General features: G+C 60.6%; 1 protein-coding gene and 1 pseudogene across 6 annotated transcripts in view; one reads left to right on the top strand and one right to left on the bottom strand.

Annotated features, from left to right (window-relative positions):
• TPCN2 (two pore segment channel 2) overlaps positions 1 to 6,437 on the bottom strand; it is a 34,923-nt gene extending 28,486 nt beyond the window's left edge. For 2 of the 6 annotated variants that reach the window (XM_029209044.1, XM_029209043.1), the window contains exons 1-6: positions 6,255 to 6,431; positions 4,065 to 4,119; positions 3,411 to 3,487; positions 1,941 to 2,005; positions 1,155 to 1,231; positions 635 to 812 (exon numbers count right to left, since the gene is read on the bottom strand). In XM_029209044.1, coding sequence (XP_029064877.1) covers positions 635 to 812; positions 1,155 to 1,231; positions 1,941 to 2,005; positions 3,411 to 3,487; positions 4,065 to 4,119; positions 6,255 to 6,366 — 564 coding nt within the window. In that variant the 5' untranslated portion in view covers positions 6,367 to 6,431. Of the gene's footprint in view, positions 1 to 634; positions 813 to 1,154; positions 1,232 to 1,940; positions 2,006 to 3,410; positions 3,488 to 4,064; positions 4,120 to 6,254 lie in introns of all 6 variants that reach the window. The other 4 variants (XM_029209040.1, XM_029209041.1, XM_029209045.1 and 1 more) reach the window with 3 other exon arrangements.
• Positions 6,438 to 9,591: 3,154 nt separating this feature from the next.
• LOC114887640 lies at positions 9,592 to 13,944 on the top strand (annotated as a pseudogene).
• Positions 13,945 to 16,323: the final 2,379 nt, after the last annotated feature.

Raw genomic sequence — 16,323 nt, 5'->3', positions numbered from 1 at the left:
ACACACACACACACACACACACACACACACACACACACACACACACATGCCCTGCAGGCAGGGTGTGGACGTGCACGTGGGCCGGGCGGGAGCAGCGAATGGCTGTTGTTTGTCAGAAGTGACAGAAGGCGTGGCCAGTGGTACACCCTGCATCTCAATGGGAAGTCACTACAGCTCTGAAGCCCTGACACAGCTCTGCTCACGCAAGCAAGGCAGGGCCCACCTCCAGCTTCTAGAAGGACCTGCGTCAGGAAGCCAGAGCTGCACACGGCCGGGGGTGGGACAGCAGCCCTTCCCCTCCGGGCTTCTCCTCTGTCAGGGCGGGAGCGTAGGCCATGGAGAGACGCCCGGTCCCCTGTTGTTCAGCGGGGGTCCCTCCCCACAGAGGCACTGCCAGACCCTCGGCCACTCTTTCCCGGGGTCCCGCAAGGCTGTGCGCCCCCGATGGCTCGGCTGTCCCCCATCTGTGGTCTGGGAGGGGGGAGAGCCGTCCAGGAGGCAGCCTAGGCCTCTGCTCCGTGGCGCACAGTGGGACAGGCAGCTTGCTCCAGGAGCACGAAAAGTAAACCCAGGAAGCAGCAGCCGGGCCGGGAGGGCGCGGGTCCCAACCTCAGCACCTGTGCAGCCCCCTCACCTTCACGGAGACGTCGGCCGCGAAGACCAGCAAGCAGAGTGCCTCGACGCCCTCGGTCAGGCCGCAGGGCGGCTCCCAGGGGGCCGGGCGGTAGCGCACGTCAGAGGTGCTGGTGAGTGACGAGGGGGTCTCGATAAAAGCCAAAGCCAGGATCAAGAAAATGGTGAAGCTCAGAGTCCTGGAAAAGGGACCGAAACTGGTCAAAAGGCAAAAGAACCAGCCACACTCCGGGACCAAAGAAGCAGAGGAGCAGGCGGGATGCCGGGAAGGGTCCAAAGGCTGGAGCCCACACTTCCTGCTCCGTGGCCACTCGTGTGTGTGGTCAGATAACACGTATCGGCGCACAACTCAATTGCCGTGGCTGGCCGGAAGGTTCTGGAAAGGAACCCTCACCACAGAGGGGCCGGGCTCTGCTCCGATAAGGAGGGGAGACGGCGGGGAGGGGAGCCTGCCTGCCCCCCGAGACCCCCCTCCCCAGGCCCGGCTGCGGGAGCCCCGCGGAGCGCGCGTGCACTCTCACCACTGGCTCGTGCTGGAGTAGTACCGTCGGCACAGCCACAGAGACCTGGCGTCCACGCGGTGGTTGATGGAGCGATACTGGAAGTGGCGGTCATGCGAGGCACGTGAGGGTCCCCTCCGGGCCACACAGCACAGCCAGCCCCGCGCAGGGCACCCCTCTCACCCACGACAGGCCCGAGGTGGGGACACAGGCTGGGGATCGCAGGGTCCACCTCCACTCAGTACAGGGACCAGGGGCTCGTCGGGACCCAGCAGGGTCAGACCCTCCCAAGCTGCAAGGTTTCCCCAGGGCCAGTAGGTGGACGGACACTTGCTGGCTGGATGCACAGCTGTGCCCTGTCTGTGAGGCTCTCTCCTCCTCTGTGCAAGGCTGACCCCACCCCACCTCAGCTGTGTCACCATGCAGGACGCCCCCAGCCTCATCCCCCAAGCGGGGCACTGGTGGCTTCTACAGTCTCTTTCCCTAATTAAGGCAGGGGAAGGTCTTGCCACCTTTGGGCATCTTTCACGGGACCGAGACCAGGGCAGCACACGACAGGCCCTCGGCAGGTGGTGAATCAGTGAAATGAGGGACGAGGGACACAGAAGAGCACCCAGCACATGTCTCCTTAAGGGGGACTCGAGGGGACCATGCCCCAAAGCCCAGTCATCGCAGCCACAATGACCACACGGCCCAGCAACCGCAGCCCTGGCCCCAGGATGGCAGGAGTGAAGGGGCCAGTGGGGCAGCCATCGTGCAGTCCCCACGAGCCCCAGGGACAAGCCGCTGGGAGCAGGCGCCGCCCACCTGGATGGCGTCTTCGATGAACACCACAGCCTGGTCCAAGCACAGATCCCGCCTGGCCACGGCACCTGCGGGCGGAGGGGACACGTAGGGTGGGGAGGGGCCTCGGGAGGCGCTCGTCCACTACAGGGCCACCAAGAGCAAGGCAAGAACCCAGCTGCATCCTTTCCAAGGCTCTGGAACAGACGCCTCTTGCCCAGCAGCGTGTGTGCACGCCCACAGGGCAGGACCCCCAAGGGCTGGGCCCCAGGTGGGACAGGGTCTGAGCACGGGCTCCGGGCCCAGAGGAACAGCAGCTCCCACGGTTCCCACCCCCTGGGGTGGAGTGGCAGAGGGCACAAAGCAGCCAGTGGGTCGGAACCAGGCTCAGGGGGCTCAGACCCCGGCTCCGCACCTACTGGCTCAAAGGCTGAGGGCCGTGGGCTTAAGCTCACTGTGCCCATCTCCCCCTGTCAAATGGGGGTGTTAACAGCCACACAGCTTGGCCCCCAATGCAAGTGCAGGACCCCCCAGGGCCGGCCCGGCACACAGAACGCGCTCACAGCCACACTTCTGCCCCGTCCCAGCACCAGACTCCAGGTGACCTTCGTCAGGACGCTGCACCCCAGCTTACGCGACTGTAAGATGGGGCAGCGCTACCGGCCTACCCCCTCACCAAACAAGATCACAGATTTAACACTCACACAGGAAGATGATATCTAGAAGCTTGAGGCGCTGCGTGACCCTCCATCAAATACTCAGCACTAAGAAGGCCCTTCTGAGGCCATCGTGGCCCCCTGCTTGTGTCACAGGCCCACAGGGCCAGGTGACCGCAACTGAGACACCCCGAGGGTGGGAGGCAAGGGAACCTTCACCAACCAGGGACTGGGGTCCTCGGGGCCAGGGAGGCTGGGGTGGTGCAGGTTCCTGACTAGGAGGGGCCTTCAGGACAAGTCACATGGCTCAAACCTCTGGTGTGTCACCTTGGCCTAGGGTTCTGCCCACCACGTGGTGGGCAGCTTTGCACAGAAGCCTGATGTAAAGGGCCAAGAAAGGCATGAGGAGCCGCAGCTCAGAGGACAAAGGACCCCCCAGAGAGGCCCCGGAAAGGGCGCAGCCCAGGCCCCGGGGGGGCAGAGCCGGCACACAGCCCCCAGCAGCTCCCAGATCCGGGCTTGGAAACGAGGTGAACAGGCCTGTCACCATTTCTGTTGAAGATTCTACTTTCACATCTGCCCTTGAGCCCAGCAGCTGCCCAAACCACCCTTAACCAGTACCGAGAGATGCAGAGATGTCGAGGCCAGAGGCCGACCCCAGGGACGCAGCTGCCGCTGTCCTCAGGGCCTGTGCCCACCGGGGACGTGGGGGACCCTGGACAGAGACAGGAGGCTGGACTCTGTCCTGTCTCCACCATCACCTTGCTGTGTCACCCAGAAACAGCACCCTCCACCGTCTGGGCCGCAGATTCCTCCCGTGGGCGACCTCCATGCTCACGCGAGGGGCCGGAAAGTTCTCCCACGGAGGCTCTGAGGGTGGCGACTGCCTGCTTCCCCTGGAAGCGCCCGGGAACGCTGTGATGTGAAGGCACCCTGTTTTGTTCCCTGCTGTACCCACAGAGCCCAGGACGGCGTGGGGCTCGGCACACAGCAGCCCACAAGTCCCACTGATCGACTGAGTGAACAGCCGAGGGGAGCCTGGGAGGGCAGGGTGATCTGAGGGGCCGCAAGAGGCCCCATGTCACCAAATCCCCGGGTGAGAATGGGACTCAGCCTGGAGAGATCCAACGAGACAAGCTTCCTGGATAAGCAGAGACAGGCAGCCAGGGCCCCCAGAGCTCGCTCCAGGACCAGGACTGGGTGCAGCGGAAGGGGCTCCCTCTGGCCACCCGGCCCTCAAGGCACAAACCTCAGGAAAGCCATCCCCCACCGCTCTGCGGCCCCGACACCAGCCTCCCTTTCCCATCCTGCGGTGGCCGGAGGGATCCTGTCACAAACCCTCAGATAGCAACCACAGCTTTCCGTGGGTCCCCACTGCTCCAGGAGAAAGTCCACACTCCACCCCCAGCCCGGCAGCTCTGGGGCACACCCCGCCCGCTGCCCGCCTCCTCCCCTGCTGCTTCCTCCACCCTGTGCCCTCCGCACCACTCACCCTGAACGTGGCTCCGCCAAGGCCAAGCTCTCCAAAGCCTCCCAGGCTGTCGGCCCTACCAGGAACACCGTCCCCCAGCTTGGCGTCTAGGGACTCATTGCCTCAGGTGGCGATCAGCTGTCAGCGCCCCCCCCCCAACCACTGTAGAATGTCGGAGCACAGAGGACATGGGGGCTCGAACACCTCAACCCTGCACTGGTCCCCCCGCCCCAAGCCTGCCCTCCCCAACATCCCAGAATAAACCCCCCTCCCGCTCTGGCTCCAGCCCCTGCCCACTCCCCACTACCTGGGTGGGGTCCTGACTCGCTGCCTCTGTGACCCTGGACAAGCCCCTGACCCTCTCTGTGCCTCAGTTCCTGCGGGCCCTACACAACAGGACTGACGGGCAGGCGGAATGGGTTACTGTAGCGAAAGTGCTATGCACGGTAAGCTCTTCATAAACATTTGCTATTATTGTTATTCTCAAAGCCCCTCCTTTTATGGCACAGTGACCCCTTGTCCTCTGACTTTTTCATAACCAGTAAGAGGGTAATTCCCTGACCAGGAACAGGAAGAGAAAATGACTATCCCCACCCTGTGGTCACGGCCCATGAGGTGGGGCTGGGTCTGGACCTGACCACCGGGCCCACTGGGGTCCACGGAGCACCCAGCAGCAGCCCTCCCCCACCCTTGTCGGTAGGAGAGTCCAGCTAGCTGCAGACAGGTGGACCCTGAGCTCAGGACCCCATCCAGGAGCCCCGCACGGGAGCTGGGCAGAAACTGAATGAGGGTCTGCAGAGCCTGGCTGGACAGCCTGACCGGGGAAATCCAGAACACAGAGTGTCCTGTCCATGTTCTCAGAAGCCCCCACCAAGGCCACGGCGTCGGGACAAAAAGCCGTCCCCAGGGTCCCCCTTCACCAGCCACACTGCCTGCCCCGGCTCCTGTCCCTAGGGTGGGTCTCACCTGTCCTCCATGCACTCTCCCGGGGCTGGACCTGCAGTGATCAGGGTTCTCCGCCCAGAATGGCCATCAGCACTGACGTGCACCAGCTCTGCCACCTGGCCGGGCACCTGGACTCTCTCTGAATCCTCACAACGCCCCGACCACCCCCCTTTTATTGAGACTCAGAAAGGTTAGGCAACCTGCCAAGGTCACACAGCCGGGAAGTGGCCTCCCGGCGCAAAGGCTGCATCCCCAGAATGCCACCATGTCCAGGGTCCCGGGAGGTCTTGCACGGACTGGACGGAGAACTTTCCCAGGACAGCCTCTGAGATGGGCAGGTGGGCATGTTTTCCATCTCCGGCCAGGGACCCGCCCCAATAATCCCAGGACAGGCACACACTGCGGACCCCTCCCCAACAGAGGAGGAAAGTGAGCCCAGAGACAGAAGGTGGCCTGGAAGGAGCACCCAGTGTGGGTGCCTGCAGCGGCTGAGACAGATCCCAGGTCTATGTTCTTGGACAGGTCCTGGACACTCTCTGGGCCTCAGTTTCCCCCTCTGCAAAACGAGGCTGAGGCCCTTCCATCCCTAACCCAGCACCCAGTGCCCTTGGGGCCTGCCAGGGACAGAAGGATTTCACCCTCCCCGCCCTCCTTGGGTTTCAGCAATCTCTCTGCGGGTAAACAGGAAGAGGAGGATAGAGCTGCAGAGAAGGAAGGAAGGAAGCCGCCCCGGTCTGGGGAGGCCTGCCCCAAGCCGACGCTGAAGGAGGAGCCTCACAATTCACTCCCAGCTGGGTTCGAATCCCACCTCGGCCACTTCCTGGCTGTGCAACCTTGGGTAGGGGAAAGCCCTTCTCTGTGCCTCACTTTCCCCCGTAAGAACTGGGGAAAACGGAAGTGCTTCCTCCTAGGAATCACCAAGGTGATCCACGGAAAGCACGAGGCCCCGGGCGCTCCGAGGGGGCTGCAGGGGGCTGGCTGCCCCTGGGCTGAGCGAGGAGTCTCAGCCCGACCGGTCGGAGGCAGGGCGCGACCCCGCAGAATCGGGCTGAAGCCCGCGCCCTGGCCGGGGCCGGGGTCCGCACGGCGCAGCCGCCCCGCCCTCGGGAAGGCGGCTCCCTGGCGCGCCGCGCCGCCCGGGCCCGCTCGGACCCCGGCCGGGAGAGCGGGGCGCGCCCGCAGGGACAGCAGTGACGCGGCGCGGGCCGGCGGGACCCCCACGCGCCACCCCTGCGCGGCCCGGCCCCTCCCCAGGCCGCGGCTCACCAGGGCCGACTTGGACGCTGTGACAGGAGGGTACGCCCGCCGGGGTATGGCGGGCACTGCCGCCGCGGGTCCGGCTCAGAAGGGGCTCCGATTCCTCCCGGGGGTCTGCCATGGGGTCACAGCCGGCCACCCGAACCTCACACGAGCACAAGACGCGAGCGCCGAGCTCCACTGCGCAGGCGCAATGTCCCCGCCCCCGGGGTTCGGGAGGAGGCGGGGACAGCCCTCTGATGTACAGGACGCTCCTTCCTACCAACCAATGAAGACGGAGATCTTGCTCTTGGAGGCGGGGGCTTAGCCGACCACGCCTCCTGGCGGGTGGGGCTCAGCTTCCTTCCATCAGGGTGGGGCTCTAAGGCCTTCTAAGGAAGGCCTTCTCTCTCAAAGGGTGGTGGTCCCCGGCCAGCTCCGTCAGCATCACGTGGGCACGGGTTAGAAATGCACATTCTTGGGCCCCCTCAGACCCGCTGAGTCGGAAACTCGGGGCAGGGCCCAGGAATCTGTGTTTTGCATGTGACTTTTGGGTACATGGGAGTGACGCCAAAGGTCATCCCCCAAAATGGAATTTGAATTTACCCTCTGATAATGAAATTAGGGAGGTTAAGTATAATTGAGGGTAAAGTTTATAATGACAAGTGATACATTTGAAAATAATATTTACACTATATATAAAAAGTATTTCCAACATTAATATGTAAAGAGCTTTTTTTCTATTGCTGCAGTGACACAATACCACAAATTTAGCTTAAAACAACTCCCACTTATTATCTCTAAGTCCCGGAGGTCAGAAGTCCAGTGGCTGGGCAGGGTTCTCATCTCAAGGCCTCAGCAGGCCAAAGTCAAGGTTTCAGCCCACCTGGGCTAGGCTCATCCAGGTGGGTGGCAGATTCACTGCCATGGGGCTAGGACTGAGGTACCCATTTCTTCTCTTTTTTATAAATTTATTTATTTTATTTATTTATTTTTGGCTGCGTTGGGTCTTCGTTGCTGCGCACGGGCTTTCTCTAGTTGCGGTGAGCAGGGGCTACTCTTCCTTGTGGCGCGCGGGCTTCTCCTTGCGGTGGCTTCTCTTGTTGTGGAGCACGGGCTCTAGGCGTGCGGACTTCAGTAGTTCTGGAGCGTGGGCTCAGTAGTTGTGGTGCACAGGCTTAGCTGCTCCACGGCATGTAGGATCTTCCTGGACCAGGCCTCAAACCCGTGTCCCCGGAAGCGGCAGGCGGATTCTTAACCACTGCGCCACCAGGGAAGCCCTGAGGTACCCATTTCTTGCTGGATGTTGGCTGGGGGTCATTCTTGGCTCCTAGAGGCTACTGCATTTCTTTATTTATGGCCCCCTCCATCATCGGAGCCAGGAAGAGAGCACTGAATCCTCCCATGCTTTGAATGAGATGCTTCAAGATGCAGCAAGGTGCTTCCAATCCTTCTGACCTCCCCCTCTGCAGCATCTCTTTGCTTTTAAGGGCTCATGTGATTACACTGGACACGTGGGATAATCCAGGATAATCTCCTTAGTTTAAAATCAGCTGATCAGGGCTTCCCTGGTGGCACAGTGGTTGAGAGTCCGCCTGCCGATGCAGGGGACACTGCAGGGGACACGGGTTCGTGCTCCGCAGCGGGAGAGGCCACGACAGTGAGAGGCCCGCGTACCGCAAAAAAAAAAAAAAAAAAAAATCATCTGATTAGTACCCTTAATCACATCTGCAAAATCTCTTTTGCCATCTAACTGACCATAACCAGAAGCATGATGGGGAGGGGGAGGTCATGGGGCCCGTAATTCTGCCTCCCATAGAGCTCTTAAAAATCAGTTACAGATTATAAAGCAGAAACTAACACACCATTGTAAAGCAATTATACTCCAATAAAGATGTTTAAAAAAAGAGAGAAAAATCGGTAAGAGGGACCCCCCTGGTGGCGCAGTGGTTAAGAATCCACCCGCCAATGCAGGGGACGCAGGTTTGAGCCCTGGTCCGGGAACTAAGATGCTGCGGGGCAACTAAGCCCGCCTGCCACAACTGCAGAGCCCACGCGCTCTGGAGCCCGTGCACCACAACTAGAGAAGCCTGCATGCCACAACAAAGTTCCTGCGTGCCACAACGAAAAGCCCTGAGGCAGCCAAATAAATAAATTTTTTTTAAAAATCAGTAAGAGGGGCTTCTCTGGTGGCTCAGCGGTTGAGAATCTGCCTGCTAATGCAGGGGACACAGGTTCGAGCCCTGGTCTGGGAGGATCCCACATGCCGCGGAGCAACTACGCCCGTGAGCCACAACTACTGAGCCTGTGCATCTGGAGCCTGTGCTCCGCAACAAGAGAGGCCGCGATAGTGAGAGGCCCGCGCACCGTGATGAAGAGTGGCCCCCGCTTGCCACAACTAGAGAAAGCCCTCACACAGAAACGAAGACCCAACACAGCAAAAATTAATTAATTAATTAATAAACTCCTACCCCCAACATCTTCTTTAAAAAAAAAAATCAGTAAGAAAAAGATTAAATTCCCCCTAGGTGGGAAAGGGGCAAAGGGTAAGAACCAGAAGTACACAAAAGAAGAAATATGAATAATGAATGCTCGAAGCAAAGCTCCACCTCATTAGAATACAGGCATGCAAATTAAAATAACAATGAAATCCTTGAGCCCATCACTTGGCAAGTATTTAAAAGATGATACAGCTCTGGAGGACACCAGTGTGGTTACCCCAGGAGGGTAGAGAGAAATCACAGGGTGCGTTCATGGGTTTGGTTTGTTTTTTTCTTAAACAATCTGCGTGCATTTTAAAACCTAGAAAAGGCTCCCGCCCTGTCTCCATCTTGGAATTGGGAGGAAAAGGGAGAGGGACACTGGGACGACGGGGGCTGTGGTGAGGAGAGAGGCAGAGACTGAGAAGAAGAGAGGGGCAGAGGGCATCGGGACCGCCCTCAGCTACGTACAATCTTTCAGCTGTCCTCGAGAGAGAGAAAGGGAAAGGGAGGGGGCCGGGGTGGGAGTGGGGGCTCTCACCCTCGGACTCCGGTGTGAGAGGGGCTGTGCCGTCGGAATCCTCCGGGTAGGCCCCCTATCAGTGGCCAAAAACCTGGGGCTCAGTCCCCTCTGTCCCGAATTTCCGGGCCTGACCCTACGCCTCTGAAATATCCGGGTCTCATCTCCTGAGATTCCAGATATCTGGGACTCCTCTCTAAACCTGGGGCTCTGTTTCTGGGGTTCAGGACCCTGCATGCACCAGTATCCGGGGTTCATTCCCCATGAGTTCAAATATCAGATTCTGTGGCTCAGACCCCACAGTCAGAAATCCGGGGTTCAGCAGCCAGCGCCCTCGAGGAGGGACCCCTCAGGAAGGGGCGGGAGGATGGGGGAAGAGGTGGCAAGGGGGAAGGTCTCCTTGGCCCTCTCCCTGCTTGGCAGAGCCGTTGGCGGACCCCAGGAGGAGGTGGAGACTCTGGGCACCAGAGTGACCCCTAGCAGGTCAAGCCCCACTCTCAGGACCCCCAGGGGCCACCATGCCGGGCCGGGAGCCTGAAGGACCCCGACGTGGCTGAGCTCTTCTTCAAGAACGACCCGAAAAAGCTCTTCCGTGACCTCCGGGAAATTGGCCATGGCAGCTTTGGAGCCGTGTACTTTGCCGGGGATGTCCGGAATAGTGAGGTGGTGGCCCTCAAGAAGGTGTCCTACAGTGGGAAGCAGTCAAACGAGAAACGGCAGGACATCATCAAGGAGGTGCGGTTCCTGCAGAAGTTCCGGCATCCCGACGCCATTCAGTACCGGGGCTGTCACCTGAGGAGGCACATGGCTTGGGTGGTGGTGGAGTATCGCCTGGGCTCAGCTTCTGACCTCCTAGAAGTGCACAAGAAGCCCCTTCAGGAGGTGGAGATTGCAGCTGTGAACCGCGGGGCCCTTCACGGCCTGGCTTATGTGCACTCCCACAACGTGATCCGTAGGGATGTGAGGCTGGAAACATTCTGCTGTCAGAGCCAGGCCTGGTGAAACTGGGGAACTTCGGCTCTGCATCCGTCATGGCACCTGCCAACTCCTTCGTGGGCGCCCCGTACTGGATGGCTCCAGAGGTGATCCTGGCAATGGATGAGGGGGCAGGACGATGGCAAGGTGGATGTCTCGGTCCTTAGGCATCACCTGCACCGAGCTGGCGGAATGGAAACCACCGCTGTTTTGCATGAATGCGATGAGTGCCTTATACCACATTGCAGAGAGCGAGTCTCCGGTGCTCCGGTCAGGACACTGGTCTGAGTACCTCCGGAATTGTGTCGACTCCTGCCTTCAGAAAATCCCTCGAGACAGACCAACCTCAGAAGTTCTTCTGAAGCACCGCTTTGTGCTCCGGGAGCAGCCACCCGCAGTCATCATGGACTTAATCCAGAGAACCAAGATGCTGTCCGGGAGGCGGACAACGTGCAGTACCGCAAGATGAAGAAGATATGTTGCAAGAGGCGCCCAGTGGCCCTGGCGCTGAGGCCCCAGAGGAGGAGACCAAGCCCTCCACGCAGCGGGCCGAGACAACGGGCCGGTCTAGAGAGCCCTCCAGCCAGAGCAGCTCAGTCAACAGCCTGGCAGACACCTCTGACAAGGAGGCACAGGCCCTGAAGCCCGGGACACGGCCGCGATGCGAGAGGGCGAGCACGCCATCATCTCCCACAGCTCCATCGTCCACCGGCTGCCGGGCTCTGACAGCCTCCGTGACGACCCCTACCCGCCAGAGATGAGCCCGGGCCCTCTCCAGCCACCTGCAGCCCTGGCTCCCACATCCACCACCTCTTCTGCCTGCTGACAGGCCTACTGCCGCAGCCGGGACCGCTCTGCCACCATCCGTACTGCCTGCCTGGTCAGCCATCAGACCCGGGAGCGCGCGCAGGACTCAGCCCTGCGGCAGCAGCCACAGGCAGAGGCGACAACAGCATCGTCGGGGCGTCGGGGCTGAGGCTGAGGGCTGAGCCTCAGGAGCGGGAGCTCGAGGCGCGGCGGGCTGGCTTTGGGGCTGAGGCCGAAAAGCTGTCAAGGCAGCACCAGGCTACCGGCGAGAAGGCGGCAGGAGCTGCCCAGGCTGAGGCGGGTAAGTTCCAGCAGCACGTCCTCGGGCAGCAGAAGAAGGAGCCGGCCTTCTTCTGCCCTGCCGGAGGCGCAGAAGCGAGCCTCCAAGCTTCGGAAGGCGCAGCTGAAGGAGGGGGGATGGGGCTGCAGCGGTGGGCGCGGTTGATGGAGGGTGAGGCGGCCCTGACCTCCTTGCTGTCCCGCTGCCCTCGCCGGGGAGCGCCAGAAGCCCAGCACTCCCAAGCGGGAGAAGCCCGGGTGGCTTTTGCGGCCGAAGGAGCAGCTACAGCAGCGCCAGGCCTTGGAGCTGCAGTGTCGCCAGTACCAGCGCGAGATGCTGCTGGCTCGTCACAGCCTGGACCAGGACCTGCTTCGAGAGGTAGGCCACCCCCTCCCCTGTTCCCCTCCCAGATCCCAGACACCTACATCCTTTTCCATTTGCCTCACTTGTGGTTGCCGTTCCCCTCTGCCCTCATTCGTGTTACGGCCCAGCTTCTTTTCCACACCTCTTTCGCTTCTCATGCCCGCCAGACCCTGCTAGAGTTCCCAGGCCTGCCAGGAGCTTGGCTCCCTTCCACCTCTCATCTGCACCCCGTGTCTCCCCACCCTCGGCTTCCTCTGCCGAGGAGTCCTGGGGCTCTCGCTTCCTTGACACCAACAAGGCTTTCGGACCAGTTTCTGGGCTCTGCCTCTCTTTTGCCTCAGGACTTGAACAAGAAACAGACACAGAAGGACTTGGAGCGTGCATTGCTGCTACGGCAGCATGAGACCACACGGGAGCCGGAGCTACGGCAGCCCCAGGCCGTGCAGCGCACACGGGCCGAGCTCACCCACCGGCAGCAGCAGACGGAGCTGGGCAACCAGCTGGAGTACAGTAAGCAGCGTAAGCAAGGCCGCGGCAGAGCACGCGGCCCAGGTTCGCCAGCAGCCCAAGAGCCTCAACGTACGTGCAGGCCGGTGTTCCCCGGGCCTCCCACTCCCCGCTCCTGGGGCTCTGGGACCACCTGACACAGGCACCCTTAAAGAAGAGCAGCCCTGCTAATCTGGCCAGGGGGCAGACCAAAGGATCCTGGGAGGGCTTCCCTGGTGGCGCAGTGGTTGAGAATCTGCCTGCCAATGCAGGGCACACGGGTTCGAGCCCTGGTCCGGGAAGATCCCACATGCCGCGGAACAACTAAGCCCGTGCGCCACAACTACTGAGCCTGCGCCCTGGAGCCCGCAAGCCACAACTACTGAGCCCACGAGCCTCAACTACTGAAGCCCATGAGCCTAGAGCCCACGCTCTGCAACAAGAGAAGCCACCGCAATGAGAAACCCGCGCACCGCGATGAAGAGTAGCCCCCGCTCACCGCGACTAAAGAAAGCCCGCGCACAGCAACGAAGACCCAACACAGCCAAAAATAAAATAAAATAAGTAAATCTTTTAAAAAAGGAGAAGAATCCTGGGAGAGGAGGAGGAAGCAGTTCCAGAGAGGAGGATTCTGGGGGAGGAAGGGGGTGCCTTGGAGCCAGGAGAGCAGAGGATATTGGGGAAAGAGTCAGGAACCCCTAGCCCCAGTCCACAAACACAGAGGAGTTTGGCTGACGAGGAAGTTTGGGGGCTACCTGGGGAGGAGATAGAGGAGCGTAGAGTTCCATCCCCGGCACCCCAGGAGAAGAGCCCCGTGGGCCAGGGGGCATTCGGGAAATGGAGGTTGTGGGAGAAGGAGGATGGTAGCCTCTTGCATGAGGAGTTGGAGCTTGGCTGGGTCCAGGGTCCAGCAGTGACCCCAGTGCCTGAGGAGCAGGGGGCTCCTTTTAGGGCCCCGAGGGATACTGGAGATGGCTGTCCCTCACCAGACATGCCCCCGAACTCCCTCCCACACCCCTGAGGCCCAGCCCGACTAGCCAGCTCCCTGGACTCCTGTCCCATGGCCTCTTGGTTGGACTCTCCTTTGCAGTGGGGTCCTCCTCTGGACTCCTGCCCCCGCTACTTCTGCTGCCGCTCCCACTGCTGGCGGCCAGGGGGGTGGTGGCCCGCAGGCAGCCCTGCTGGCGCTCGAGGTGGGGGGCTCCTACCTACTGCTTTGTACAGCTCTGCACCTGACCCCCGTCTATTCCTACTCCTGGCTCAGGGCACCGCACTGGGGGCCGTCCTCAGTCTGAGCTGGCGCCGAGGCCTCATGGGTGTCCCTCTGGGCCTTGGGGCTGCCTGGCTCCCAGCCTGGCCAGGCCTGGCTCTTCCTCAGGCAGCTCTGGCAGCTGGGGGCAAACGGGTGCAGCAGCAGGGCCCCTGGATGCACCAGGGCATCTCTCGACCCTGGTTGCATGCTCTGCACGCATGACCTTCAGGGCCCTATAGGACCATGGGGGACCTGGGCCTATTCGCACTCTACCCCAAGACCAACGAGGATGGATGGCTTCCGCAGCCGTCTGCCTGTCCCTGGGCCCCCCTGGGGTAATCCTCTCACTGCCCGACACCCACTAGCCCTGTTGGCAAGGTCTGGGGCCCCGTGCAAGGGCTGGAACTGGAGCCTGGCACAGGCCAGCCGGGGTTTAGCCACCCGCCTGCCCCCCTGGGCCATCCACACACTGGCCAGTTGGCCGTGAGCGGCCCAGCCATATCCCCCGTCTGCTACCACGCAGCCAGCGCCGGCTAAGCCACCACCAGGGACTCTAGCTGCGCGGAGATCCCGAGCCCGCCAGCCCCGGGGCCCCGCCCCCCTGGAGGTGTGACCAACTCTAGCTCCTCCCCAGCGCATGTCTAGAGCATTGAAAATGCCCTTCATCTGCCACTACTCAGTGAAGTTTCTCCAGTCCCAGATCTCTCCTCCCTTTCACCGCTCCTTCCTCGGTACGCTTGCCCACCTCGCCCCTACCCCTTTGGGCCTCTAGACAGGCAGCGTCGTCTGCCGTGGAGTCCAGAGATTACATCTGGGGTTCTCCTGATGCCCCCCCCCACCCTAAGTTATTGCTGTTCTGCCCCGTGTATGCTCATCTCGCCCTCATCGACTCAGGCCCGGGACCGGGGGTGGCAGTGGGTGGGAAGAGTCATGTGGGTTTTTTTTCTCCCTTTGGTTTTGTTTTTCTGTCTCCCTTCCAACCTTTCCCCCACCAAAAAAAGAAAAAAGACAAACACACCTAAAATACCTGAGCAGAACGGTAAAAACAAAAGAAATTAAATAAATAAATAAAACCTAGGAAAAAGTAAGACGTGTTTGTTCTGAAAAAGGAAATAATAGATGCACACAGCCCTTTGCAAAAATGGCCCATCCCCCAAGGACTTGTCTTTACTGCAATTAAAGAATTCCTTTGATGTTTGTACAAACTCATGAGGCCTGAGTGGAAAGCAGTGCCGTGTAAGCATTTACATGGACTTTCTGGAGTCAGGCAAGGCTGGTTTGGATACAGGTGGGGTTAAGAGAAGGAGTGCTCATAAAAGGGGAGAGAGAAACAAGGTTTCTCAGATGCCAGTGCGTGACCCTGTACAACCAAACTGACCCTGGGGTGCAGACACATGGCCTCTGCGCCATGTCCACTACTGGCTTTCAGTAAGTAAGTCAGCCTCGCGCTTGGAGGTGCCCGTGGGGAGAGAAAGGGCTGGCGGGGCCCTCTGGGTAGCCGGGTCCTCACAACAGCCTGGTGGTCCCATGTGTGGGTCTCCTGGAGCCCAGGGCACTGACTGAGGGGGACAGGACCAAGGGAGCAGAGCTGGCCTGGGAGTGAAACCAGAGGGGCACCAGCCTGGCCTCGATGTGACCTCAGGCAAGCCACAGCCCCTCTGCGTGCCTCAGTTTCCTCTTCTGTGAAGTGGGATCATAACAAACCCAAGACCGCTGTGAGGCATGAAGGGGATGGCACTGGCCCTCAGGACTCTCTGGGCATACACAGCCCCCCTAGCGGCAATGTAACCTCCGCTGAGGTCCAGCCCCCGGGTGAGCTGCCTCCTCAAGGTCCAGTCGCTCTGTGAGGTTGACCAAGAGCCACCACTCAGCCAGTCCTGCCCAGCAAGTGTCTACTGAACACCTACTGCCTGCCGACGCCAGTCTGAGCGCTGGGATAACCAGTCTGGGCGCTGGGATACAGCAGTGAACAAAGCAGGTGCTTTGGGATGCCGGCATCCTGACTCTGCTACTTCTGCTCCTAGGCTGGCCCAGCTCTGAAGACGTAGGCATGTCATGCCCCTCTCTGAGCCTGTTTCCCCATCTGTAAAGTGGTGGGGGGGAGAATTACACCAGCCTCACACGGCTGTTGAGAGGATACAAGCAAGGTGACACGTGTCAGGCGCTGGGCAGAGGGAGGCACTCAGTGTCAGGGGCCAGCTGGCCCTCGGAGCTCCTCGTCTGTCCGGTCCAGTGGAGGACACAGACGGAACTGGGAAAGAGGATGCTGTGACACGCTTGGAGGAAGGGACGCAGACTCAGTGGGCTCTGGCCACACCCCCCAAAAGGCCATGGGATGGGGAAACTGAGACCAGAGGTGACAAAGGCTCTGCCAACATCTCCCCTTGTCTGTGGCTGACATTGGATGAGGTCACCAGGCCTCCTCCCAGCTCTGCCCATGGGTCTTTCTGGTGCTGCTGACCAGGAAGCAGGCCTGCAGGAAACCCGGGGTGTGACAGTGACGTCATCTGACACCCCTACCCCCATTTTCCTCTCTCCTTCCCCCTCCTCCCGTGGACCTACTGTCCCTCCTCAGCCCACAGGCAGGTGACGGCCACAGCCAGAAGTTGCCCTAGGGACTTCCCTGGCAGTCCAGTGGTTAGGACTCTGCGCTCTCACGGCCAAGGGCGTGGACTCAATCCCTGGTCGGGGAACTAAGACCCCACAAGCCGCGTGATGTGGCCAAAAAAATTTTTTTAATAAAATAAAATTAAAAAAAGAAGCTGTCCTAGAACCAGGGTTCCCAGATCCTTGGTCCCCTCAACCCACTGGACACTGGGCAACAGCAAAGAGGCCACAGAGCCACTCCTCCCCCCTTGAGGATGCTGCACCCTGCATAGGCTGTGGAAGGGGGCGGTAGCCGGCGTGATCTCCTGTGCAGCCTCAACCCCTCAGCA

Source organism: Monodon monoceros, unplaced genomic scaffold (genome assembly GCF_005190385.1).
Source record: "Monodon monoceros isolate NGI ecotype Baffin Bay Population unplaced genomic scaffold, NGI_Narwhal_1 Super_Scaffold_7, whole genome shotgun sequence".
Taxonomy (NCBI): Eukaryota; Metazoa; Chordata; class Mammalia; order Artiodactyla; family Monodontidae; genus Monodon; species Monodon monoceros.
The sequence above is the reverse complement of the archived record's forward strand: the minus strand, read 5'-3'. Positions and strand labels throughout refer to the sequence as shown.